At 38.9% G+C, this 26657-nt stretch overlaps 1 protein-coding gene across 4 annotated transcripts in view; it reads left to right on the top strand.

The window, feature by feature from the left end:
• Nucleotides 1–26657, top strand: part of rap1gap2a (RAP1 GTPase activating protein 2a) — a 451901-nt gene that overhangs the window by 156328 nt on the left and 268916 nt on the right. For all 4 annotated transcript variants that reach the window (XM_028806691.2, XM_028806692.2, XM_028806694.2 and 1 more), the window contains one exon: nucleotides 10565–10600. In XM_028806691.2, the coding sequence (XP_028662524.1) occupies nucleotides 10565–10600 (36 nt within the window). The remainder of the gene's footprint in view (nucleotides 1–10564; nucleotides 10601–26657) is intronic.

The following is a 26657-nucleotide window of genomic DNA, read 5'->3' on the forward strand; positions in this document are numbered from 1 at the left end:
ATATGGTGCATGGAGAAAGTAAAACTTGTTGAAGACCAGGGATCAACATGGTTTTTCTTCTATCACTGATCTGAACATAAGCATGAAAGGAAATGTTTTAACATGAATATGCCATTTAGCTTAGCATACAGTAGCTTATTAGTTCCTGTTCAATTAATAGTTCTTAAATGGTATCACATTGAGCAGTAACAGGCCCCAGGTACATTTATGCATATATTTTGGACTGCCCTTCTGTGTTTAGTTTTTGGGGTGTTTAATTTACTTACTTCCGTACTCTCTATTAGCATCCCCATGCTTCTTCATATTTCCCTGCTTCTAGACTTTTCCTCATTTCACTTATCTGTTACAGAGCAGAGACTATCGGAATCAGGGACAATTGCTGCTAAAGTTCCCCTTACCTCTTACTTGAAGACTTCTGATTCCTTTTGTCTTTTTCTCTAGGAGATTTCCTTTTTTGTCTTATCCTTTTGGAGTTGTCAGCATTTGGGATTAATGGGGCATCCGATACTTATATTAATAAATAGACAGATACAGTACAAGTGGTCTGAGCACGGCTGCCTCCTGTACTGGCCGCAGCCCTAATCCTTAGCTTTTGTTCTTCTAAATGTAGTTGGTGATGTGTTGTTTCCTTGCTTGCTGGTCCTCATGGACCCCATTATTCTTTTGTTATTACTGTCAATTTTAATGTAACAGGGTTGGGATTTGTGGTGGTGGTATTGCCGAGCATTGGGTTTTACCTTATTACTGTATAATTTGTGTCATTATGGCTTGTGTTTCTCTTTGAAGTATTGGTTTTGTATTTCAATAAAATTAGATCACAAAAAGAAAATTGAGTAATTACAGGTTTCGTGTGTTTGCAATTATATGGAAAACAGTTTTGTAACTTTGATGTGAAATTTACTCTTAATTTGGTTTCAGCTGACAGGGCAGCAGCTGCTTCATGGGTGCCTTTATCTTTGTTTAACTGGCAATTGAAGAACATGGTCAGAGAGTGTTCAGATAAGCCATGTACAGACATTGGTTAATAAGGCAGTAAATCTTTCATTATGACACTTTTATCTGTGACCTCATTGTTATGACAGCATCGATTGGGCGAAAGACTTCCATTTAATAACTGCATTTCTTTTTGGAAGGTGCATATCTAAAAGAAGACCTGTCCTAGGGATAAGACAGAAATACCGTCACAGAGCAGAGCTTGTCAAGTTGCTCCATTTGTTGTCTTTCCTCTCTTTTTTTTTGTTTGTCTCCCTGAATTGTTAATGACTTTCACCTGCATCTTCATATGTTGAAGCCCCAGGGGGTGGGGCCTCCACCTATCATTAGTTTCTCGAGTGCACTGCTAAGCATGGTACTGAGCATGGTAGATCTTCATATTTTTGCTGAGGCATTACTGATATCTCCAATTTCTGCATTGGGGTGCCCCCTTATAGGTAAGACCTTGGATTCTAAGGATTTTCCTTTTGAATCTTTTAGCAACTCCACATCTTTTGTGATTTTTCAGTGTTTTCATTGTCTTTTCAATAATTGATTTTGGCTTAATATCTTTACTAGCAGTTGTGAGGAATTTGGACTCTGCTTTTTCTGTCTCTCTTTTCCTTTTGTTCTGTTTCTATTCTTGATTGTAAAATTCCCTTTACCCCATCCAGTTTGAGATTATTAAATAAATTAGTTTATTACTAAAGATGTATTAATTATTGATATCCCCCTCATGCTCCTCATTTTTTGCTTCAGATTTTTTCTGTTTTTTTTTGTATTCCTCATTTGGTAATAAAATATTAATATCTTCTTAGGCCCTGCTGTTAAATGAGTAACTTACGAATTCATTTTTACATTACATTTGTGCTAACTAGCATTAAGGGTAGTGCTATACAGGGTGTTAGTGTCCTCAGTCTGAAATGTCAATCGGAACAGAGTTAGGAGCCAAAATATTTAGAGTTAGTATGAGATTCTAGTGAAGTACTTTAAAAGATTTTTAAAATTATAATGCATGGAGCCATTGTTTATGATGTCATGGGTCACATGACACACATTAGCAACTTCACAGTACTGTATTGTAATGACTAGAAACACAAAATGATGACACCATGACATTCATCAAAATAACCTTCATAAAAATTGTTGAGTACTTAAATAGAGTTAATAATGAATTCCTGACACCTGTGTTCTTGTTCAACATCCTTTCTTAATTTAACAGCTTCCATCAAAATTGCCTTTCATAATTCTGAATGCTTCCACCATATCTCCTCATCCTCTGCTTCAGGTGGTTAAGGCCTTCCTGATAGTTTAGTTTATGCTTACTGTAGGTCCAGCTATCATTTCATGGTACCACAGTGAAAGGAGACTTGTAAGAAGGCTTGAGTGTCTTCTCGTAATCTGAGGGAAAATCCTAAACAGTCAAATACAGAAACAAGCGATCAACTTCTATGGAAAATGCAACCAAAAAACAAACCAAATATGTTTGACGCCTGAGTGACAAAAGCTATTTTAAGGGGGTGCTCTGCCTTGTTAGGAATTGCTAGGGACACATATGCCACAAAATGGTACATGGTAGCGGGCAGTCTCAACAGTGAACTCCCAGAGAGAAAGAGATAAACCAACACAGATGGAAGTTTCCTATAGGTGCTGGCATCTCATTGCAGGGGGCTGGTGGTTTCAATATTTGCTCCAGTTGGTTGCCTTGAAGTGAATTCTCAAGAGGATATTAGATTAGAGCTGAGGCCACAGAGGACAGCAGGAAGCATGGAGCAGAGATAACCCATCACTGTGGCATGACCCTTCAGAGAGACCAGGTAAATCGGAAGCTGACTTGGAGGTCTGGGCATTTTAAGGACCATTCAGAGGTGCAAGGCTACCAGAAGGCAGTCAGGCCTAGTGGCTCTGTGGCTGTAGATGGTTACCTCAGAATTAAATCATTTGTTTGGTCCATTCGTTACCTCAGTTTTAGATAGACAGGCAGTACTTACAGTATGGTGTGCGTCGACATGTGAGGTAAGTTAAGTGTAAGGTTCACTGGCAGGATGAAGGGAAGCCAGGATCTGAAGAAAACAAGAGAGGCACAGGATATCAAATTCACAATCGTAATTGTGTAGTTCCCCTCAAAACAGCCACGACAGTGGGTTGCCCAATGGGGGGGTCAAAGATTTTGTTTTGTTTTTTTTTTTTGTTGTTGCTTTATCACATTGTGTTCATTCCTGTCTTGCTTAACATGCATTCAGTTTGCTAAGTATTATTGTGGGTTTATTTGTCACTCACTCCCACGCTATATATTTTTTGTAATGGTACTATGATAATCTAACTTTCTATCCTGTTGTCATAATGCAGTCTCTGTTATTAACCTCCTTAATATTAGACGGGCGCATCACTCAGGCTGTGAAAACAAAGTTAAAAGCATTAGTCCCAAGTGTCACTCGGGCAACTGCATAGGCATGTTTTATGTAAGCATTAAGCCCAAGCGTTACCCGAACAATTTTCTTCTAGCCTCATAATGGCTTCTTGTAAGAAATGTTTTTCAGAAGCCCAGGTGTTGCACGCTCTTGACAATGAGATGAGCAGTGATGTTGAGGAGCCTCTCGTCAGCAGTAATGACGGAAGTGAATCTGCCTTGAGGCAGTGAAATTGAAACGGACAGTGAAGCTGAAAGGGATTCTGATGAATCTGAAAGTGACGCTCATGTTTAGGTTTTTATTGACCTTGCTTCAAATAAACCAGCACCACCTTGTTTTGATTTTGTGGGGCAGCCAGGAATAAAAGCGAACGTTGACAGCCAAAATCCACTTACTTACTTTAAGTTATTTCTTGATGATGACATGATTGAAATTGTTGTTGAGACGAACTGTTATGCTGAGCAGTGTTGGGTAAATGACCATACACCTAAGCAGTTTTCCCATTTAAAGATAAACCACACAAAGACATATTTTGATCGTATATACAGTATTGGCATTATTATTATTAATTATTTTATTTTTATGATTATACTTTTTACAAATCAGAATTTGTACTTTTAGTGTTTTGCATGTTTTACAGTAAAAAGATGAGATTTAATTAGAATGTAATTTTCAAGCTAAAAAATGCAATGCTTTGACATGTTTTTGAGACAAAATGTAATGCTAAGGAGGTTAATAGTAATTCATTCATTTTTGCTCTTTTGATTAATAATGTTCACTTTTAAATGTGGTATTAATTACAACACAGTTATTAACCAATCTTTAATTATATATTTTTCCACAGTTGACACCTCTACAGTAATAGCATGTCCTTCATACATTTTACTTTATTTACTTCTGCCCCCTTTGAGTCTAAGTGTCTGTTCTCTTGTTTAGTGTGTGTTCAGGTGTCAAGACTTTCTGTATCTATTTTACACGTTATGTCATTTATTCAGTTGTTATTTATGTGACCAGCCTGTGTTTGTACAATTAATTCTGCAAAGGTAAGCCTGCCAATTACACTTTCTTTTCACTTTACATTTCTCTGAATTGCTCACCATCAGCCCTCCATGTCTTTTAACAATCCCATCTTTTCCCTCCCCATAGAGGGTATCAACAAAGAAATGAAAAAATGACATTGAAAAATGTCTGTTGAACATACCCCTGTCTTTTTAGGATTGTGAAGAGAAGCATTGGGCACAGGGTAGGAAGCAACACTGGAATCTGGGCCAGTCTATAGCTGGACCCACTTATACACTGTGACACTAGGGGTTGCTGTTGCCCCGTAAAACCCACAGACAACACGCCTAAACACCAGATAAAAAGTCCCAGTGATATTTTTAATTATTATAATAATGTGCACAAAGCACCTCCACTTCCACAATACACAAATAAATCAATAATCAATACAATAATAGCATTAATAATCCTCCTCTCCACCCAGCAGCTCTGTCACTCTTCCTCCCAACTCCAGCTCTCCTGCTGGGTTTCCCACAGTCCTTTAAATAGTTCTTGACCCGGAAGCGCTCCTGTCCTTCAGTCCACATGTTTCAATACCACTTCTGGGTCAGATGAAAACTCTTATTTTTCTTCAGCCCAGAAGTACTTCAGTTCTTCCGTCCCTGTGACTAGGGGGTACTTCCAGGCTGTAGGGAAAATAACAATCCCAGTGCCTCCCTGCAGCATCCCCTGGCGGCACCCACGGTATCCAGCAGGGCTGTGAAGCCGAGCTCCATTTTCCATGATGCCCTGCGGGGGATCCGGGCACATCCATGTTGCAGGGAGGACTCCATTTAGTGGCCTGGGGGTGCTGGCCCGGATAAACTGCCGGCCATCTCTAACAACACACACTTGCCTGAGGCCAATTTAGGGTCAAACACTAATCTAACCAGAACATCTTTGATCATATGGTAGGAAAACTGGAGTATCTAGTGGAAAACCATATGCAGGAAATGAGAGAATAAGCAAAATCTACACAGACAACAACCAGGCATTGTTTCTTAACCAAGCACACCAGATCTGTGAGGCAGCTGCGCTAACCACTGTGCCACTCTTGAATAATTTATCTGAAAATAGTTTACGTAGCTGAAAATTACTTCACTATATTGAAGAAAGATGGAATGATCTTAACGTAGGGAAAGACTAACTGAAAGGTATAAAACAGCATTTAGTTTTAAATTTTGAACATAGATAATTGGTCCAATGAAAATGAAAGGCAACTTACATTTTATTTTTATTTTTATATTTACATTTACACACTTAAATTCTGTAGGGCTCCTTTTACTCTCAAAACAGCTTCAGTTCTTTGTAGTATGGATTCCACAAGATTTTGGAAATCTTCTTTTGAGAATCTGGTCCTTGTTGACATGACTTCATCTTGCAATTTCTGCTGATTTGTCAGCTGCACATTCAGGTTGCAAATCTCCGCTTTCATCACAACCCAATGGTGTTCTAATGGTTTCGGATCCGGTGACTGTGAAGGACACTGAAGAGCACTGAACTTATTTTCAAGTTCATGAAACCAGTTTGAGATGACTTTTGCTTTGTGCCATGCTGGAAATAGCAATTACATGATGTGTAAAATTGTGACCATGAAGGGATGCACATAGTCGGCTACAATCCTCAAATAGGCCATGGCATTCAAGCAATGATTGATTGATGTTAACAGGCCAAAGTGTGCCAAGAAAACATTACCAACAACATGAGCTGTTCACACAAAGCAGGTTGGGTGCATTCATGCTGTTGGCAACAAATTCTTCCCCTTCCGTCTGTGTGCCTCAGAAAATCGAGTTTCATCAGAATAGTCTACATTTTTCCAGTCTTCATTTGTCCAGTTGTGGTGATCCTGTGACCACTGCAGTCTCAGCTTTCTGTTCTTGGCTGACAACAACAACAACATTTATATAGCACATTTTCATACATATAGCTCAAAGTGCTTTGCAAGATAAAAAAGATTGGGCAATACTAAGTAACAAAGAATAAAGTAAGGTCAGATGGCAAAGAGGTCAGAAAAACAAAGAGGACAGAAAAATAAAAATAAAATCTGCAGGGGTTCCAAGGCCTAGAGACCACCCAACCCCCAATTGGACATTCTACCTAACATAAATGGTCGGTAAATTCAGGCTTCACGTGAAAGAATTTGATGATGATGGTCATTTACAGTATTGCCTTCAATCCATCATTGCAGGGACTGCATGGTGCCTTGATCAGGTGGTGGATGGTGCAGATCGCCACCACAGAAACTGGAAAAAGAACAGCAGAGAATAATAGGGATTAGTACAGCTTTGCTGAAAATGATGATTCAATGTACCAATAGCTTAACAGGGATACACTAAAATGTAGCTATGAGAAAGCCATGTTAAAATAATGGGTTTTTATCAGTTTTTTTTAAAATGCTCCATCTTCTTAGTCTGGCAAATTTCTATCAGTAAACTATTCCAGATTTGAGGTGCATAACAGCAGCAGTGGAACCAGATGTGGTCTTCTGCTTTTGTAGCGCATCCGCCTCAAGGTTTAATGTGTTGTGCATTCTGAGATGCTGTTCTGCTCACTTCAGTTATACAGAGTGATTATCTGAGTGACTGAATAGACAGACAAAATATATACGTGTACTGTATATAATTCTACCCCATGAACCCATCATCTGATGGGCCTATAACCTGATCTAATATGCCACTTTTGCTCCCTCAGTGCTTTTGGAACCTTTAACCATATGTTCAAGGATAGTGTCCATATGCCTTCTCTTTGGTCCTGCGTTGCTGATTCTCCTCAATTCTTTCCTGTCATATCCCTCTGTCTCCTGAAGTGTTGCTACTGCTGGATTTTTCCTGCTTATCTTTCTCTTCTCTCCAGCAGAGGTTTATAATGTCCGCTTCGTTAGCAGCAAAATTGCTGTTAGCCTCTTGCTCCAAACATCCTGAACTGTGCTCTCCCCACACTTGAAAATTTTCCCCTATAATCTTTTCCATTTAGAACTTTCAGGTGCCCGGGTCAACCACTCACCCAGCTCCACTATTCATAATTGGATAAATGCAATCCAGTTAGCTAAGGACTGGGCAGTGGTGGCCTGTGAGTTCTGTTTCTTTCCATTTCATTTTCTTCTTCTCTTTTCATTTCTATCTTTACTAGTAGAACCACCCCTGCTGACCTGCACCTCCAGTTCCTATATGACCATTGGCTCGAGAAGTAAGCTGTCTGCTTGTAACTTTTCAGTGCAAAGGTGTAGTGGGTGGGCACCAGTGGGGTGGTGTTTTGCATTATTAAGATTTCTGCTTTTTATATTGTTATATTCCATTTTATTCTTTCTAGGCCACAAGCTAGTACTTTTGAATGCACATTTATTTACATTTGAATTCTTGTTATAATACTTTGTTGAATTCTTTCAAAATAATGTGGACACATATTACACAAATTCTATGAAACACTTTAACTGAAGAAATGTATATTACTTTGATCCTGCTACCTACTAATGAAGTGCAAAAAAGCCCCTGAGGGTTCCATTCCAGCTTCGAATCACTAATGATTAAGAAGCTCTGCTGCCCTATACAGACTTTACTAAACATACCAATTTTTCTATTTGTGGTATGCAGGTTGGCACTGATTTCCTTGTCTTGCAGTAAAGCACAGTGGTGGCATTCGGGCAATACACCTTTGTTTTATATAACACCATTTACAGTGACGATCATCATAAAACCTTTAATTACAAGTGGAACTATGCAAGTCTTCTGTAAGTAGCACTGAAAGAATAAAAAAATGCTCTGGGATATAGAGTGTGTCTGGGCTTGATTTTTACTACATCACCTATGCACTTAAATTTAATCCTTTTTACAGAATTATGGTAAATTGGATTGGGCACGTAGTCAAGTACTAGTAGCAGGTGCTTAAAAATAACTTAAAAAGAGACTCTTGCTGGATTAAAAGCCCATCTTGGCATCACTCAGTTGCTGTGCTTATAGGGGATGTTTGTCTTCTTATGGTGGATTTGGTGTATTTTAATTTGAACTGTCTGTTTTAGCTCAATTTCCATCCATCTGTCGCTATTCATGTTAGTTTTACTATTTATTCATTCATTCATTTAATTTTTGATCCTGAGTGTTCCAATGTAAGGCAGTGGGGGGCTAGAGTCTACCCTAATGGCAATGCCAAACCAACTCTAAACCAGCTGCCAATCTGCAGGGCACAATCATTCACACACCCACACAAAGTCATCCTGGGTATATTTAGAGCCACTCATTAGACTAACCTACTTGTTACTCAAAGCCTACAGGGCCAGGGGAACGTAGCTGATGAGGGTCAGTGACTCCATGGCCAGGATCAAACCCCTGTGGCAAGACTGGATGAAAGAGGGCCATACGACTCCATGGCCAAGGCTAAACCCCATAGGGGAGCCTGGATGATGAGTGCTGGTGACTCCTTGGCCAGACCCATACTGCAGCTCAAAAACCCACAAGGCCAAAAGGGAGATGTGAGAGCCAACAACCCGATAACTATAAGGACCCTATCCACTATCTTTACCCAAATGTCGCCCTCATAATAACAACACACAAGGCCAAGGAAGAGACCCCCAGAGCTTAGGAGCAAGGAAGCTACTTCTCAGAGTCTAACCCTAATCCAAAGCTTACAGGGCGTCAAGCATCGAGGATCAAGCATCACATCCACAAGGCCACAAGGGGAGGCTGGAGAAAGACAGGTAATAAGTTGATAATGCTAAGGACCCCATCCACCATCTGTAACCAGATATGGCCCATACAATAATGCTAAAAACACCTGCTGGAATAAGGGGCGATGGCTTCAAGTTCGGGTGGACAGTGCTTCCTCCCTTCCCGGGAAATCTTTGAGACTTTGGAAATGGAGTTTACCTCACAACAAAACCTAACCAGCTTGTCTTTATTATGTATTTGGGACCTTATTTAGGCAGGCTGAATATGAAAACCCTGCACAGAAAGCGACTGAGGCAAAAATTAAACTCTGGCCTCTGGATCATTAAAACACTAGTGCTAAACGGTGCTGCCTCTTTGGAACCAATTAAAACAATATGATTATGCTTTTTTGCATCATCGGTTTTTCATGTCTACATGTATTTATATATTCTCAGAAGTGCTAAGACAATTCAGGGTCATGGAGGCCAGAGCCTCCCCCTCTCCCTATTCATTATTTATACATTTGTGTTTTAACTACAGGCTCAGTGATCTGTACAGTTGCGAATAGATGTTATAATTTGCACAAACCAATTTCTGATTTGTCACTGGCTTCTCCAAGCAGACTGTCTTGGATTAGTATGCTTCAGATCAAAATAATGAAACTGGCATGAGGTAACACTGATTATACAATGACAAGTACTACAAGCCAGCTTTCTTCCCATGATATAAAAAATCAAGGCACGCTGCCCACAAACTCATAACTTCTGCTCCACCACCCCAACTCTGTTTCCCTGTTTCTGTCCTCTGCATCTTGTTCTGTTACACCCATCATTCCTCTCTTTGACACCATACCTACCCATCACCTCTTCATTTCTTTTGTTTCATATGCCCTAATTATAATTTTTCATATGCCCTAATTAATGTTAAACTGATGCATTTTTAGTTTGGACTATTCAAACTCTTTTCTTGTGAAAGTGTCCCTAGAGCTGTGAAAATCGGACGTACTTGTAAGTGAAAATATCGTCACAGGTTCAAACAGCATGAACATGAATAAAAAATCAGGTGCACTCACTTCTGTCTAAGCATCTTGATGATTCAGCGGGTGATGATGTCTTTTCCTCTCATTTTCTGGTTTCAATTGGTGTGGTTTACAAAGGAGGAAATGTGGTTTTTGGCTGAGCCGGAGAGCCCAGCAATCCTCATGTCAGTTTTTATGCTCAAAGGTACACCGTGTTGTTTACTGTCAGCCCACTGAACCTTTTATGGCAACAGTAGAAACAAAGAAACCAAGATTGTTTTCTGTAGTTGTCTGTATCACAAAGTACTTTGCGATAACATCTTATGCTATGCATCAAAAAATAAATGAGAAGTGCACTGAAGCAAGATCAGAGTAATTGTGAGAGCCTGAGGCAATTTCAATAATTGTACTTTGTCTGCAGCCACAAAACAAGACATTTTGGTTTTGAATTGTGTGTGACGTACTTTCTTTTTGATTAATTACAGGATCGACAAGTCCACTGTGGCATCCCTTCGGTCTAGGTGAGTATCTGGATGACACTTTTTTGTGTGTGTTTTCTTCGTTTTCTTCTGGACTGCCACTGCAAATGTTTCCTTTTTTCTGGATCTTTTCAAATCTTTCTAAAGAAAGGCAGGTAAATTGGTGTAGAAAATGATGAATGTATGGAATATGAAGAGGTAGTGTCACATTGGCTCCAAGAGTTCAAGTGGTATCCATTCACCTCTGTAACTGTCAATGTCATGCTGGTGAGTTTACACAGGCTGAATGGTTGTGCCATTCGGATAAAAAGCTTTGAAGAGACATGTCGGATTAGAAAATAACTGAATGTTTGTATCTGGCAAGGACAGCAATCCACATTACCTTCACTTAGATGCCCAGATGAAGTACCATGTTACATTTTTATGGTTGGTCCAGTATCCCCCAGCAATCCTATGATGTGTGTTTATAGGCTGGTTGGTGTCTCTGTGAGTGAGAATTAGGGTTTGTGTGACTGGCATCTCATCCTCAGTTGGTTCCTGACTTGCTCTGTGACTATTTTAATCAAATGCTCAGAAAGTGAATGGATAGATGGATGGTTGAATAATATTTTACAGATGATATATGGTATGGATATTGCACACTAGACTAATCTAAACAGAGCAGTTGTCTTCTTGGCCTCATCAGACTTTGGTTTCTGGAGCTCACAACAGTGGTTTGTACTGTAGATAAATGTTAGACACTTAGGCTGAGAGTTAGCATTTCCAAATCTGAGGTCATAGCCCTGGAAAAGAATGGTTTAAAGAAAATGTGTGTTATTTTTGAACTTAAACGGTCATTTATTAGGTAACAATATACTTTAAAGGTTCATAAAACATGTCCTTGCAAGGTGGCTTAAAATTGGAATCAACATGGCATATTCTCTTAAAAAGAACAGCTGTGTCAAGTGCGTGAGTTTAATTTATTTTGGATGAAGATATAGGTGATCTTGAAATTGACCCAAAATATCCAGTGATGGTATTTTTGTGAATGTTGTATCTCCCTGCGGTAGTAAATTCTTAATTTACCAAACAGTCCATATCTCTATCTTCATCTTTGGATACTCTGGGTGATGACCAGAAGATTGCAAGTGGCCAAAGCTAAGCTGCCTTTCCACAATTTCTGTTGTTTTAAGTACATTTGAGAGTGTTGATGGTGGAAGTTATTCTAGATGAATGGACTGTCAACTATAGGTATGTGGTCTGTTTAAGGATAGTTATTACCATAAATGTGCTATAATGCATTAACAATAATTTCTGTTGGTTTTACCATAGGTTTAAGATCATTTTGTGTTCAACCCATGTTGGGGGGAATTTATTACAAAACTCAGAATGTCTAGAAATGTTGAACACAATGAGTGAATTTTTCAAGATGATAAAATTGCCTCTGCTCCACTCTCTGCTCCTAGCTCTTCTAGGCTGAGGCCAGACAAACCCATATATTCCTGGACCTGGAAGTGCTTCTTGTGCATTCCTTATTTTTTCCCAGAAGTACTTCTTATTCATGTCTTCATCTTGTAGCTTACTGGTCCTAAACACAAACACTTCCCAGACCCCTGTATAGAAGCGTGGATTAAAGGTGCAGAGCTGCTGCCAGGTAGTTGGCTGGGTGGCATAAAACAACTTCACCATCAGTCCCCTGCCATCCTTTTATTAACTGATCCTCACAGCCAGATAACGTACAACTTGACATTCCATCTGGGGTGTGTAACACATCACAGTTTACTCCATTAAAGTATTTAAATGCTGTGTGGTGTAATAGTTTACTCCTGTTACGTTGTTGCTTTAAATATGTAAGCACTCTGTGCCTAGTCTCAGGAGCACTATGCAAAAATCAGCTAATTTGTTTTAAATTGAACTGATTTAAATATTTATTATTCAGAAATTTTATTATATATATTATCTAAAACTTAAGATGTAGACCTTTTATAATGAGCACCATTCCCAATGTGTATTTAAAGGACAGAATGTACAGTATGTTAATGTTTTCCCCATTTTTGACAGTTGAAGCCCTGCCAAGTTAAGGGCCTCACTCAGGGTCACACAGTTAGCCCAGTGGGAATTGACTCAGCCACTTCAGGTTTTATGGTGCCATTCCATTGCCACTAGGATACACTTTCTGCCTTTAGCAAGAGCCTTGCATGAGAGAGTCAATGCCAGACCTTTATTGATTCGACTATCCTATAAAATAATAATAATAATAATAATTCTTTACATTTATATAGCGCTTTTCTCACTACTCAAAGCACTCTCGACTCAGGGAGGACCCATGATGTGAACCCATGATTTCCTTACTGAGAGACAACAATGCGCTACCACTGCGCCACCTGTGTGAGAAGCAATAAATAAGCACCCATTTCTCCATTTCTCCAAATCTGCACAGGCTAAACAATTTTGTTTCATCTCTGTGCTGCTGTGCGTTGGCAAAGCTGTAGACTGTGCAAATTACAAACCTTGTTACAATGTGTTCATGCATAAATATTCTATGTATCATTTTTTACATAACCTCTTGCTGATAGTACCTAAAAAGCTATTAATTTTACATTTTGTTTCCTTGAGTCAGAGGACGACCTTGAAAGAGCATTTGGGTGACCATGCGTAAACGAGTAGGATGGCACATTAGTGCTAAGTGCTCAGTTTAAGCATCAGATCTCTGTTGGCTGGCTGTTGGGGGGTTCGAGAGGTGGTCTTACAGAGGCCTTTCTTTCACCCCAAGCCAAAAACAATAGGCTGGGAAGGGAATCTCAGTTACAGCAGCAAGCAAACATGCGCTGTACATCTTAGAGCATGACAAGAGCCACGGGGTGGTGATCTTTAAAATTCTACACAGGTTTGGTGTGTAATAAATTAATAATATTGGTTTGAGTGATAAAAAATCAAAGGCTTCTGTTGGGATGATCATTGTTTACTGAATACTCTGTCATACTCTTGTGTTAGCCTTCATAATGCTACCTGGTTGTGCTTCATTCTGCTGAATTGGAGGAGTCTTAATCCTCTTTCTGCACCTGCAGGCACTGATCAATCAAATGGCTATCTTCACACACAGTTCACAGCTGCTAAAATCCATAAGGTATCCCATAAATAAATCAATTTCAATCAGTAGTTGTGAAAAGCCTTCCATTGTGAGCCTTTTAAGTGAAACTTGGACCTAAACCGTGTCCCATCTGTTTTACAGTTGCCTTCAAGAATTGCCTACTGAGTAAGACGCACCATCAGATTACTGTATATGTCTACACTTTAGACCTCTGGTGCTTCATATTCTTTTTCTGTAACTCTCAGAGCACAACTATGTAATGTTACAAAGTCCATTTCATCTGCGTAGCTGCTCTCATGATGCAAACAAGTGAAGCTCCTTCAATGAACGAGAACAATGACTACTGCATAGTGCTTTTTAGAAATCCACAAGACAACCTCAGAAGGGCAGTTATGGTTGAAAGAGGGACACAGAGATATAGAGGAGTGATAAAAGTGCAGGACATGTCAACATATTTCAGTCTAGCACATATAGTGCTGCTGCTTTGCAGTAAGGAGACTGTGGAAGGTTGTGGGTTCGCTTCCCGGTTCCTCCCTGTGTGGATAGCGCTTTGAGTACTGAGAAAAGCGCTATATAAATGTAATGAATTATTATTATTATTAAAGATTGTTCTGTCTTCTGAATTATAATTATTTGTAGCAAAAGACTTGACCATCCATGCAGCAGAGGTAAGAATCCAGGCACAACTTCCTGTCTCCAGAGTCATTCTTGTTAAGGTCATTTCTCTTTTCCATTGCATCTTCTTCCTGAAGTGCCATGAACGCCACTGCTGAATAGTTAACATAGGAAGCATGGCTCAGGCAACGGGGGTGGAGGGGGTAGTTTAACGTGCAGCCAGGGAAGGCAGGTGGAAATACAAAAAAACTAATACTGATGACATAAAATAAATTTGTTCACTGGTCTGTGCTATAAATTTGTTTTCTGTATGATTCCAATTATTTTGATAATTTTTATAGTCGAAATCGCTGAATTGGCGCATTTCCTGTTCAAATACAGGGGAGAAACGCAAGGTGCGGTAGCAACGCGCCTCACTTCACCTTGGACTGCGCTCTCCCTCACACATGTGGCTGATGCATGCAACTGTCGCTGCCTGCTGCTGTCTCTCTGTATGTAGCTAATATGTTTTCAGACACGTTTATTATACACACTGACTTTCCACAGTCTGGCTAATATCTTTAATGAATGTGTGTGACATATTTAGTCTTGCTGATCGGACATAAAACCGCAGTGAAAAGGCAGCTTGTTGCTGCTGTTCTTTTACGCAGAGGCTCTGGGCCCCAATAAGTTAGAGATATCAGAAAATTAAGTGCACTGCAGCAGTCTGTTTATTTTTACTTTTTGTTCTGACTGACTGCCAAAATGGAAGATTAAGATTTTTAAAACTAAAGGAAATTAAGGAGGACTTTTACAAGAAAGTGATGGAAATTTTCGTGGAAAAGGATAGGTGCATGGACTTCATTTACAAACAAAGGTAAGACCATAAACGGTTTTCAATTTTATAAAAAAAAAAAAAAATGGGATCAGACTAAGAAAAAACAATCCAATATTTAAAAACTAAATTTTGACCTTAAATAAAATATTCTTTTGTTTTTCTTGTTATCCTTGTGTTGAACAGTCTGTATTAAAATTGATTAAAGCATCAGAATTAAAAGCTTTTAAAAACAACTAAATATTTCAATTAAGGTCAAAATTGAAATCTGTTTTTTTTGTACACCACTCTATACTTTCATTTGTATTGAATGAGTATGAATTATGGAATTGCAACAGCAATTTCAGAACACAAGGTAGGGTGCAGAGCAAATGCACTCTTTCCACTCTCCCTCGCTGCTATAAATGTAACGTTCTTTCTTATCCAAATATGCGCCTTACCTATGTGTATGTAAAGAATGATGATGAGAAGTGAAACATAACCAGTAGTCAATGTGCATGCTGCCAAGTGAATAGTGAATAAGCCTCTCTTTGGGATTCATATATTTGTAAATCTGACTCTGAAGAAGTCCATGCCTCATCAGCCACAAACCTCATTGCACGTCACTGGTTCATGAAGATATTTGCCTTTTTTTAGTGCTGCCAATAATTTTCTTAGCTGTTTATTATGTTTGAAAATATTTATAAGCTATAGTATATAAACATGCCGCAGCGACAACACTATAGCACCAAACTACCTCATACACTCTGTTAATCCATTCCACTGTAAACTTCTTGAAATATTTGGCATCACTATGTTTATGGAAAGTCCATTTCAATGTTGTTTTCACCTTCTACCTTAAACATTCAATATAATATAACTTTCTCAAGCTGACTTAATCCAATTCATTATCAAAGGGAACCAGACCCTAACCTGGCAACGTCATTGAATTAGTATCGATTGCAATGGAAAATGCTGTTGAAATATAGAATAATTGATTTGTTGTAAAATTAATGAAGTACTGTTTTCTTGAAATCATTCATGCTGTGTGGCTGTCCCTAATGTTTCAAACATGCCACAGTCATCCAAATTCTGAATAATAAGACCGAATGACTAGAGAGACCTGTTGATTTGACATCTATAGCATTTACCATTGACCGTTAACTCACCTGAAGGATATCACAGTTCCCCTGTTGGAACCCCTTCAGTTTGCCTACCAAGCAAACAGGTCAGATAATGAAACAATCAATAGGGGTCTGCACTATATCCTGCAACATCTTGACAACCCAGCAAGGCTTCTGTCTGTGGACTTAAGCTCAGCATTTCGCACAATCATCTCTGAACTCCTCTACCCTAAACTCACCCAGCTTTCTGTCCCTGCCTTCACCTGTCAATTGATTACCAATTTCCTGACAATTAAGAATCAGCAGGTGAAACTGGGGATTTGTAGCTCCTCATTTCTAGCTCCTCTAAAGTAAGCAGTGGCGCCCCCCGAAACACTGCCTCTTAGTTCTCACAATATTCTTATATATAGCTAAGAATGAAGTCAGTTTTTATTTAATGCATTTCTTGCACTGCCTTGCACTTTGTATGCATATATTTACATTCTTTGCCTTGTATTTATTTTAGGTATGTACTTACTAGTTGTATGTATGTTTTGTCAGGTAACTATACTTGGAAAGTCATACAAATGGAGTCAGATTCCTTGTATGCGAGCATACTTTGTCAATAAATGTGATTCTGAAAAGGGCTAGACAGATACACACAGGGTTGTGTTATTACTCCTACTCTGTTCAATGCTTGCATGACTAGGTGTTGGGCAGGATCGTGGCGTCCAGCGGCTGTGGGGCATTTGTTGTTGAAAAAGATTCACTGATCTTAATTTTGCATCCGATGCTTTGATCTTTGTGGAGTCAATGGAGGCTCTGATTCGGGCTATTGAGAGATTGAGCAAGGAGTCTGAGTGTCTGGGCCTGTCAGTGTCTTGGATAAAAACCAAGATCCAGGCCTTTAATGATCTCTTGGGCACAACCATCAGCAGTGTGTCTGTTTGACGAGAGGTTTACTTACCTCGGCAGTGACATTCACGTCTCCGGTCAGTAAATGGATTGGGAGAACATGGTGGCTCATGAAGTCACTGGAAAGGGGTGTGTAGTGCTCCCAATATGTTTGCAAAAGATCAAAGGTCCAAGTCTTTTAAGTCCTGGTGCTCCCTGTCTTGCTATGTGGTTGAGAGACACGAACGTTTTCCAGTGACCTGAGATGATGACTGGACTCCTTCGGTACTGTATCTTTTCAGAGCATCCTTGGGTACCGTTGGTTTAACTTTGTGTTGGACAAGCGGTTGCACATGGAGACCCAAGGGAGGCACATTGCCTGCATCGTGTCAGTTATGGTACTACAGCCATGTGGCACAATTTCCTGAGGGTAATCCAGCTCTCAGGATCCTCATTGTTAAGGACCTGACTGGTTGGACCAGACCAAGGGGACACCCACGTAGATGGTCATTTCCGGAGGGTGGGAATGGACCGAGTGTCTGCCTGGAGGGTTGGCAACCAGGATCCCAAGCTGTTTTGTCAATTGGAGGGTGCGGCAGCGCACTGTAACAGTGCATGCTCCCCAGCCTGGCCTAACCTGACCTGTGTAATGACATCTGTTCCTTTAGCTAGAAATCCAAAGCAACCCTCTGGTTTTCTTCTTTCTTGATATCTATTACTTATTCATTCATAAACACATTTATTTGAATTCAGGGTCATGGAGGGCCAAAGTCTGCAATAGATGCAAGGCAAGAACCAGACCTGGATGGAGTGCCAGTCCATCACAAAGCCCACACATACTTACAAACACTCACACAGGGGGCCAGTGTAGGACTATCAGATAACCTAACCTGAACATCTTTGGGTATTTTGGAAGAAAACTGGAGTACCTGAAGGAAAACCAACACAGACTCACTGAGAACATGCAGACACCACATGGACAACAACCGTCCATTGGTATTGAATCCAGATCTTTAGTTCTATTAAGCAACAGTGCTAACCATTGTGTGACCCGTGATGCCTTGTCTGTTAATTAAGTGAGGTCTAAAACACAATGTGCCATTCATGAGAATATGAATGTCTGTTCACTTGCACTTACTGAATGAGCTCATTTCTGTCAGGCTGAGAACAGTGGCCCATTTTAAAGCAGCATTTATGAACGCAGTGGGCATTGCTGCCAGAAGTCCTTTTATGTGACAGACCTTCTTTGAACACTGTCACCCAGTTACAGTGGCTGGGTGCACCACTTCCCAGTTGATAGGTTTCCATGTCTAATTCAATTTCCATCCACATACACACACATACATTTTCACAGACAGGTTTCTATTGCTGTGCACTTGAGCACTTCTCATTGGCTCAGCCTCTCTTTATTTTAAGTTCCTTTTTTCTTAAACAAAATTGCATAAAGAATTTACTGTCAACAAAGAAAAGTTTTGGCTTTTCATTCTCCAGTTCTCCAGCTTCTGTCAGGTTAACATGTCCATTTTCAATCATTGGTATATGTGACATTTGTCGTTCAGTGTCAACTTTTGTCATCTTAGGTGAAGAAATCTTCTTTTAAGAGTTTGTCTAACCAAACTTTGCCATCAAACGATGAGTCTAATTTACTTAGTTTTAGTTTTGCATATGATTTATGAATTTCTCAGTAACCAAACAAAGCAGATACTGTTTTGTGATGGGTCTGTATATAGTGGGCACCTTCCTAATGTGCTTTACTTTTAAAGAGCAATAGTATACTTATTTCTAATTTTTATTTATTTATTTTTTTACAATTGGAAGACAGGCAATGAAATTATTTTGTCAAGGTTACACCACATGTAATTATATTCACTGTTAGCCTTCCCTTCTTCCATCCATTTACTGCGCTTACCCCTTACAGCATGGAATCGTAAGAGGCTGAAGCCTTTAGGAGGGCATGCCAGTCCTTGTAGGCAGGGCTGTTTCTCGGCATAGGCAGTCTAGGCATCCGCACTCTAATGGTCAGGGCGCATTACTGCAGCCTCATGTAGAGATCCCTATCTTTATTTTTTTTTATAAAAATTTGTCTGGACCGGGGTGGAACACAAAGAAATGTTTATGTTGTGCACCTCAGCAGCACCTGCACTGTCTGCACTATGTACAGCACAATGTGTTGCTCAGAAATGTCCCTGGGTGACGCAACATTATTTTTAACATTACAGACATTCGAACACTCTGACTCAAAGCAAATGTCTGATTATATCTCTTTATTATAAAAGAAAATCTTGAGACAAGACTTTTTCCAAGAGATTTTGTCAAGTCCGGCTCTCCTCTCAACCATTTCCAACCACGCCCATGGTCCTCTCACAGCTCATTCGTGTGAATGCTTTTGTCAAATACAGTTCCTGCTCTCTCAGCTCTTATTAAATTTTTACATTTTCCTCACTTTAAGTTCCTAATAGAAGAAGACGTATTATGTCTAAATCTTATTGATGAATTTCATCCTGAAGAGTTACTGTATCAACTGAAGAAATGAGTACACAGGCAATCCTAGCACAGAGAAACGATGAAGTCAAACGAATTAATGTGAAAATTGTCAATTGGTTACACAGCAATGACATGTAAAATTTTAACAGGTAACAAGAAAGGTAATGTAGTACATCTTCCGCAGGTAACATTAGACACCAAAGGAGATCTTGATATGCCATTCGTATTAAAATGTTTACAGTTTTCCATTAGAATAGCTTTTGCTATGACAATAAACAAATCACAGGGACAAACAATCGAAAAAGTTGGTTTATTTATTAGCGATAAAGAAATGATATTCACTCACAGGCAGTTATACGTTGCGTTGTCATGATGTATATCCAAACACGGAATCAAAATTCAATGCAATATTGACAAAAAGTTAATTCAAAAAATTGATTTTACTGAAGTTTTACAGTAAAATTGTAAGTTTAAAAAGTATTTGCTTGTTAATTTCAAAACCAAACAGAATGAAAAGAAAACGTATAACGCAATGAATACCTTTTAACGCAGCATGAAACATAATTTTTTTTCAATTTATTACATTTTACTATTTTTTACTATTGTTAATTACTCGCTGTAATATAAAATAGTTAGGTCTATTATGCATATGTAACAATTCCCATGAAAATAACAATCTGTCTAAATTGTAAATCCACTTCTCCATACGTGGGTGGCAGATCCGCGAAGTGGCTAGCATGTAGAGGGTAAAGATTCCTATTTAAAGATAATCATTATATTCTTAGTTTCACTGAATGTTGTCATTATGCTAAGTTTTAAGTTTACTTTATTAATTTAAACAACATGTATATCTTACGGTAATGTCTTAGTTTAATAAAAAAAAATTCTATGTAGAATGTCCCCATCATCAAAAGGCACACATTTAGTGGTTTTAATAGGACATTATAGGAAGTGTTCAATAAAGGTACAGTATTTTCTTTAGAGAAACATAATAGTAATAATTCTTTACATGTATATAGCGCTTCTCTAACTACTCAAAGTACTGTCCACGCAGGTAGGACCCATGATGTGAAACCCATGGTCTCCTTACTGAGAGGTAGCAGCACTACCACTGCTGCACCTGTGTGAAAGCAACAAATAAAGACTACAATATTGCTACTTATTTTCTGAAATGGCACCCCTCAAGAGTGTATTTTTCTCAGGCAGTCTTGTGAATTTGAGGTCCTACATACTTCGCTGTTCCCAGTCCTGTCTCCAGATCTCAATGTACAGGTCTGGTGCAGTGATGATTCCTCTCAAAGCAAAGGGGGCGGCTGGGTGCCATTTACAACTTCATCTAGGGAAGCAAAAATCCTTGAACGGACTCTGCTTGTAGGGTACATTCTCTTACTCACTTGTTCACTGGCACTGGATCAAATTACTGTAAGCATTAAAATTAAAACTCCAGAATCCTAGTACAGACACAAATACAGGGAGAATACACAAACTCCAGACAGAAGTCAACCCAGCCCCAAATTAAACCAGAGTCCACACACAGACACATACAGTACCATTACACATTTCTCCACTATGCCTCCCCAGTTTTATTTCAGTTTCCCACAACAGCTATGGTAAGTATTAATTTCCTTTTTTCTTATTAATCATTTATTATGTTTGTTCATATCCTCTACTCCCTCTAGTATTGGACTTCTTTGGCTGCCGATATTTCCATTTAAACTTCAAGTCTTTCAGCGTGGGGTCTATTTTCATCAAAACTAATCCATCTCTCTGTTTGATTGCATATCTCATCTTCCTCTTAGTTTGTTCATTATACATAAGCAGGTTAGAAAACACGCAAATGGATTAATTTTAACTCCTCTTTGACACTCTTGTTACCATATTTGTCACCTTTTTCTTTGCATCTGTGTTTCTTTTGTTTCATGGTTGCAAATTTATACCTGCTTACATCTTTTAATACATTCTGTATTGGTATTTTAAAATCATTTTTTGATTAATTTTGCAGCAGTTTTCCCCAATGTTGGTCCTGATACTTCAGAGTTTGCAGTTCTCATAGACTGCTGATTTCAGACTAATTGCTTCTCCTTTTACCTTTTCTTGTTGTCCAAGTGCGCTTTAATGTTACCCCTTTACTCTTAGGTTCTTCTGAATATATATTTTACACAAATTAATTATTTCATATATGCCTTGTGCCATTCAATCCAACTTCCAAACATTGTTTATCACCATCCTCATGTAGCTGTCATTTTTGAATGCTTCTGAGTGAAAGTCACCACAGTGATACTAGAACAGAATAACTGATACTGCAATAATTATAAATAATAAATGATAATACATAATTCATACAAAACAAACAATGCATTAAATGAAGGTGATCAAACAGTTTTGAGCCTGACCAATTAAGAAAATTACATGCAGAAATTCCCAGATGATTCTGCACTGATGAGGTGTATTGATAAAGGGGGATGAGACAGACTATAGGGGGCAGGTGGAGAACTTTGTTTCTTGGTGGAAAAAGAATTGTCTGCAACCGAAGAACAGGTTATTGACTTTCACCACACCAAAGAGCGGTTCAAGGAGTGGATGTAGAGGTGGTCCACTCATACAAGTTCTTAGGGGTTCACATCAGTGATGGGTTGAACACAGAGGAACTATATAAGAAAGGGTAGAGCAGGCTCTTTTTTCTTAGGAGACTGTGTTCCTTTAATGTGGGAAGTGACATCCTTCACGTGTTCTACAACTCTGTGAAGGCCAGTGGAATTTTCTACTCTGTGGTGTTCTAGGCTGGTAGCATCACTTCAAGAGAGGCCCACCAAATCAACAAGCTAATTAAAAGGGCAGGTTTAGTTGTGGCGCACACTCTGGATCCTCTGGAGGTAGTACAAAGGAGAACATTGAAAGAAAACTGAGTGGCATTATGAACAATGCTGCACATCCCCTCTCTGGCATATTGACACTTTTCAGCCAACAAATTATTAAACAAAAGTGTGTCAAGAAACGCTATGGGGGCTCCTTTATACCAACAGCAATACGTGTGCATACTGTCTAACTGGGACTGTGACAGCCAAGTCAACATTCTTGTTCTATTGTTCACAAAACCTTTCAGTGAAACTTGGATAAAATGTTTACCACTGTGACTAACTTGATATCTTCATCATTGGCATATTATGGCCACAGAGATATTAGGTATTCAGAATGGAAAAGTGTTGGGGTCAGGTCTGGAGAACAGGATGGCCATGGAATGTCTTTGAATCCATAGTTTTGCAGGGCAGCACTTGCAAACCATGCAGTGTGAGCAGAGGCCTTGTGGGGAAGCAGAAGGGGGCTACTCAACAGCTTTCCTCATAGCTTAAACACCAAAAAAAAATCTTTGTCTACATGGATATTTTAAGGTATGTAATCAATATGGACTACATCCTGACTATCATAAAAATTGGTGTGCATGTGTGCAGCACTGCCTTGGAACTTGAATTTCTAGTGTGTTGGAGAATCATGAACCATCCATTCTTCTGAATGTCATTGAATCCAGTTTTCAACCCTATCTATAAAACACTTCCATTCCTCCCAGTCAGGATTCATTAGGTCGAGATTCTCCTTGGAATACTCTAATTGGTTGTGCTTCATGTCAGGAGTCAGCAATCACAGGCACCTGATATGCACACACCTTGGTCATATTTAATTATTCATGAAGACTGAATTCAGCTGACCCAAAACTAACCCCTATGTTGTCTGTTATCTTATGCAGCATAGCTTGATTTTAATTCACTCAACTGTAGCAAATTGTTTTTATTGTCAATGTGAAAATCTGACCAGACCTTGGGTCACCTTTGAGAGATGTGCAGTGCTGCCATGGTGAGTTTTTTTCAGGAATTTCTTAACTGTGACCTTTGAAGAGGACGGGTCCTGGTATGGTTGACTAGTGCGAATACATCTGCAAAGGTGCACTGCTCTGTTGCATTAGAAATGCAATGATACTTCAAACCGATTTTTTGGTGCTGAAACAAGGAGCATACACTATTAACAGCACATGCTAGAAATGTGTGATTTTTATGTTTTAGCAGTGGTGGCTCACGTATAGGCACTGTGGAACTGCAGCACCCCCTATTTCCACTTGATATTATCGATAACATTTAATATAATGAGTCCTTTTTTCTTTAATTCTTTCTTTATACTTGTACAATATATAATCCTTAAGCTTAATGTCAGCAGCCATCCCCCAGTTTATGAAAAAGATACAAAAATCTTTGTATGGAACTGTGCGCTTCACAGTTCCAGCGACGTGGTGTTTGGCTGTTGTGCGCATGCGCACATAGGAAGCAGCACGCGAGGCTGCGAGGGAGAGAGAGCACAGTCACTCCCGTAGTGCCGACCCCTGCTTTCAATGGAGAAAAATTTCCTCAGTTGTCATCCAGAGATCAAGGAGAAAATTATTGATCTTTTCGCGCAAATTAAAACAAGAAGAATGGATTTCATTTTTAAATGAACAGATCAAGCTTGAACTGTAACAATTTAGGATATAGTAAGTAAGAAATGTTTGATTTTGTTCTTTTAGGATTTTATCAAGTTTCTGAATACATTTTCTTTTTATACATATTTGTTTCCTTTCGCTTCGCTCACCAAACCCCGTGTTTGGATTTCCAGATACACAATTTTAAGATTTTTTTTTCTTTGAATTGTTGCTATTTCATTAGTTTCACTTTTATTTCAGAACTTCTGTAAAAACAATATTTGTAATCTTGCGAGTCCCAATATGCTGAATCTTTTTAATGAGGTCAGGATAGGTTTCTCTGTTTGGAATTTCAGCACAGACAAACCGATCTACATCATCAGCAGTTAATAATTTTTTTTTACAAAGTAACAAAGTAAGTAGAGTTCTGCACTGGACTCCAGTCTGTAAAGTCGTGCTATTTTCCTCTCACAGTTCCAAAAGTACATGGGGTTACCAAGGTGATACCCCAGCTTTTGTCTGGGTTTTTGTACAAGGGCTAGACAGAACATTTTTGACTCCTGGGGTAAATTTTAGGTTTTTAAATAAGCAGACAGATAAATATATATACATTAACAAAGTAACCAATAAATGCATGTGCGGTAAACTCCGTTTTTGAAATTTTCAAGATTCTTTATTTGTCACATGCATAGTTACACAGGACAACACGCAGTGAAATGCATCCTGATCCGCTTATCAAAAACTGTGCAAAGTTAGAAGAATATCAGTTAGATTAACAAAAAGTCATAGATTGAAAGGTAACAGTATAGTAGAACATAATAAATAAGTAAAATTATGTGAATAAAGTAGAATTAAGTGTTAAGGTGCAATAGTGTAGTAATTATTGTGCAAAACCAAAGTTAGGCTGGTGCATAGTTAAATGAGGCAGTTTGTTTGTTTGCGCTACTGCGATCTTTACTTTCTTTTTTTATATTTTCTAATGTTCCTACTTTCATATCCTTTAACTTTCTCCACATGTGTATAGCGCTGTTTTTTTTTTTTTTTTGAGCCTTTCTAATTTCCCTGGTTTCATAGTCTCTAACCTGCTCTGCATGTGTTTAGTGCCAACGTTTGTAAACGTCTTTATGAAGTTCTACTTTCTTTTACTCATTGTCTTTTAATTCTGAGCCGGATTGGACGTGCTTTTTTTTCAATTCCAATTGTTCCGGGCTGATAATTACTTTCCTTATTTTCTGAATTTGCACCTCGATTATTCTTTTTTGCTCTTTTTTCTGTCCAACGCATTTGAGTCTCTTTTCTCTGCACTGCTTTCTTCTTCACTTAGATGTCAACATTTAATTTATAACGTACTGCACTGTCCTTATACGCTTTATATGCGCTGAGAGCCCTGGATCTGTGTGTGCTCAAATCCTTCACAAGACTGAATGTTTTGCTGCCTATCGTCCTATTTGATAGATTGTAAGTAGGGTGTGTCTTTGGTCTCGCGGGTCTTTAAAATGTCTTACTAGAAGATCACGTATCGTAGACTTGCCTTTTGACAGGATTTCTTTTTATAATAGATAGATAGATAGAGCTCATCTTTGACTATATATGTGTACAAAATCAGCACTACAGAATATCTTTTCCAGGTTTAGGTTTAAATCTATTTGATCACCCCTTGTCCTGCTAGCATTTGAAGCTGGCACTGCATAGAAGTTAACATGTCAGATTACAGTAATTTGTTTAAAATGCCTATGAGCAGTTTTTTTAAAATGTTATATAAATGAAAGACTTGCCAGAGTGACAGCTGTGTATTTTTTCAAATGATGTCCACCAAACCCTCATCAAATACATACTTACCAGAGTGTACCTTCTTTTCCTTGAGCTAAACACTTTGATCACATTCACAGGCTTATTAGCCATATACTTTGTGATCTGGCGCACAATATTTACTTTATTAGCTAAATTAATCAATTCTGTTGCACCACAGCCTTTGGAGCTTCCACGTACTTTTCATAATTTACTTTTCATTAGTTTCCATGGGAACCATTGTATGTGTCTATTCATGGATTTAAAAATCAAAGAGAGCAAATGTTCTGCATTACAAAAGGAAGTGAGGAAGGCACAGCAAAGAGAACTCTTCAAAGAGGAAATAAATAAACCCCCAGCCGCCAGCACTCCCATTGCCAGGGTAGACCCCTACCCTACAAATGCCTATATGATATAAAAGGATTATTTATGCAATGTTATATCAAGCTATACAGTATATACTTAGAAAAGTTATTTAAAGTTATGAGTGAAAAACACACTGGAAAAAAGATGGTTGTTAGTTGTTAATGCGGTGTTTCAGCTGTATAGCCATCATTGGGTATGTCTGTCGTAACTTGGCTAATAAAGGAAACAGAGAAATAATAAGAGCTTGGGTCCTGCCAGGTACCTTTGTTAATTCATAGAACTCAAAATGCAAGTAAAAGATGCAAAGGTCCTCCCTGCATGGAGTTTGCATGTTCTCTCTGTGTCTGCGTGGGTTTCTCCCGGGTGGTCCAGTTTCCTCCCACAGGCCAAAGACACGCCGGTTAGGTGCATTGGCAATTCTAAATTGTCCCTGTTTTGTGCTTGGTGTGTGTGTGTGTGTGTGCCCTGCGGTGGGCTGGCACCCTGCCTGGGGTTTGTTTCCTGCCTTGCGCCCTGTGTTGGCTGGGATTGGCTCCAGCAGA

Source organism: Erpetoichthys calabaricus, chromosome 8, assembly GCF_900747795.2.
Source record: "Erpetoichthys calabaricus chromosome 8, fErpCal1.3, whole genome shotgun sequence".
Lineage (NCBI taxonomy): Eukaryota > Metazoa > Chordata > Cladistia > Polypteriformes > Polypteridae > Erpetoichthys > Erpetoichthys calabaricus.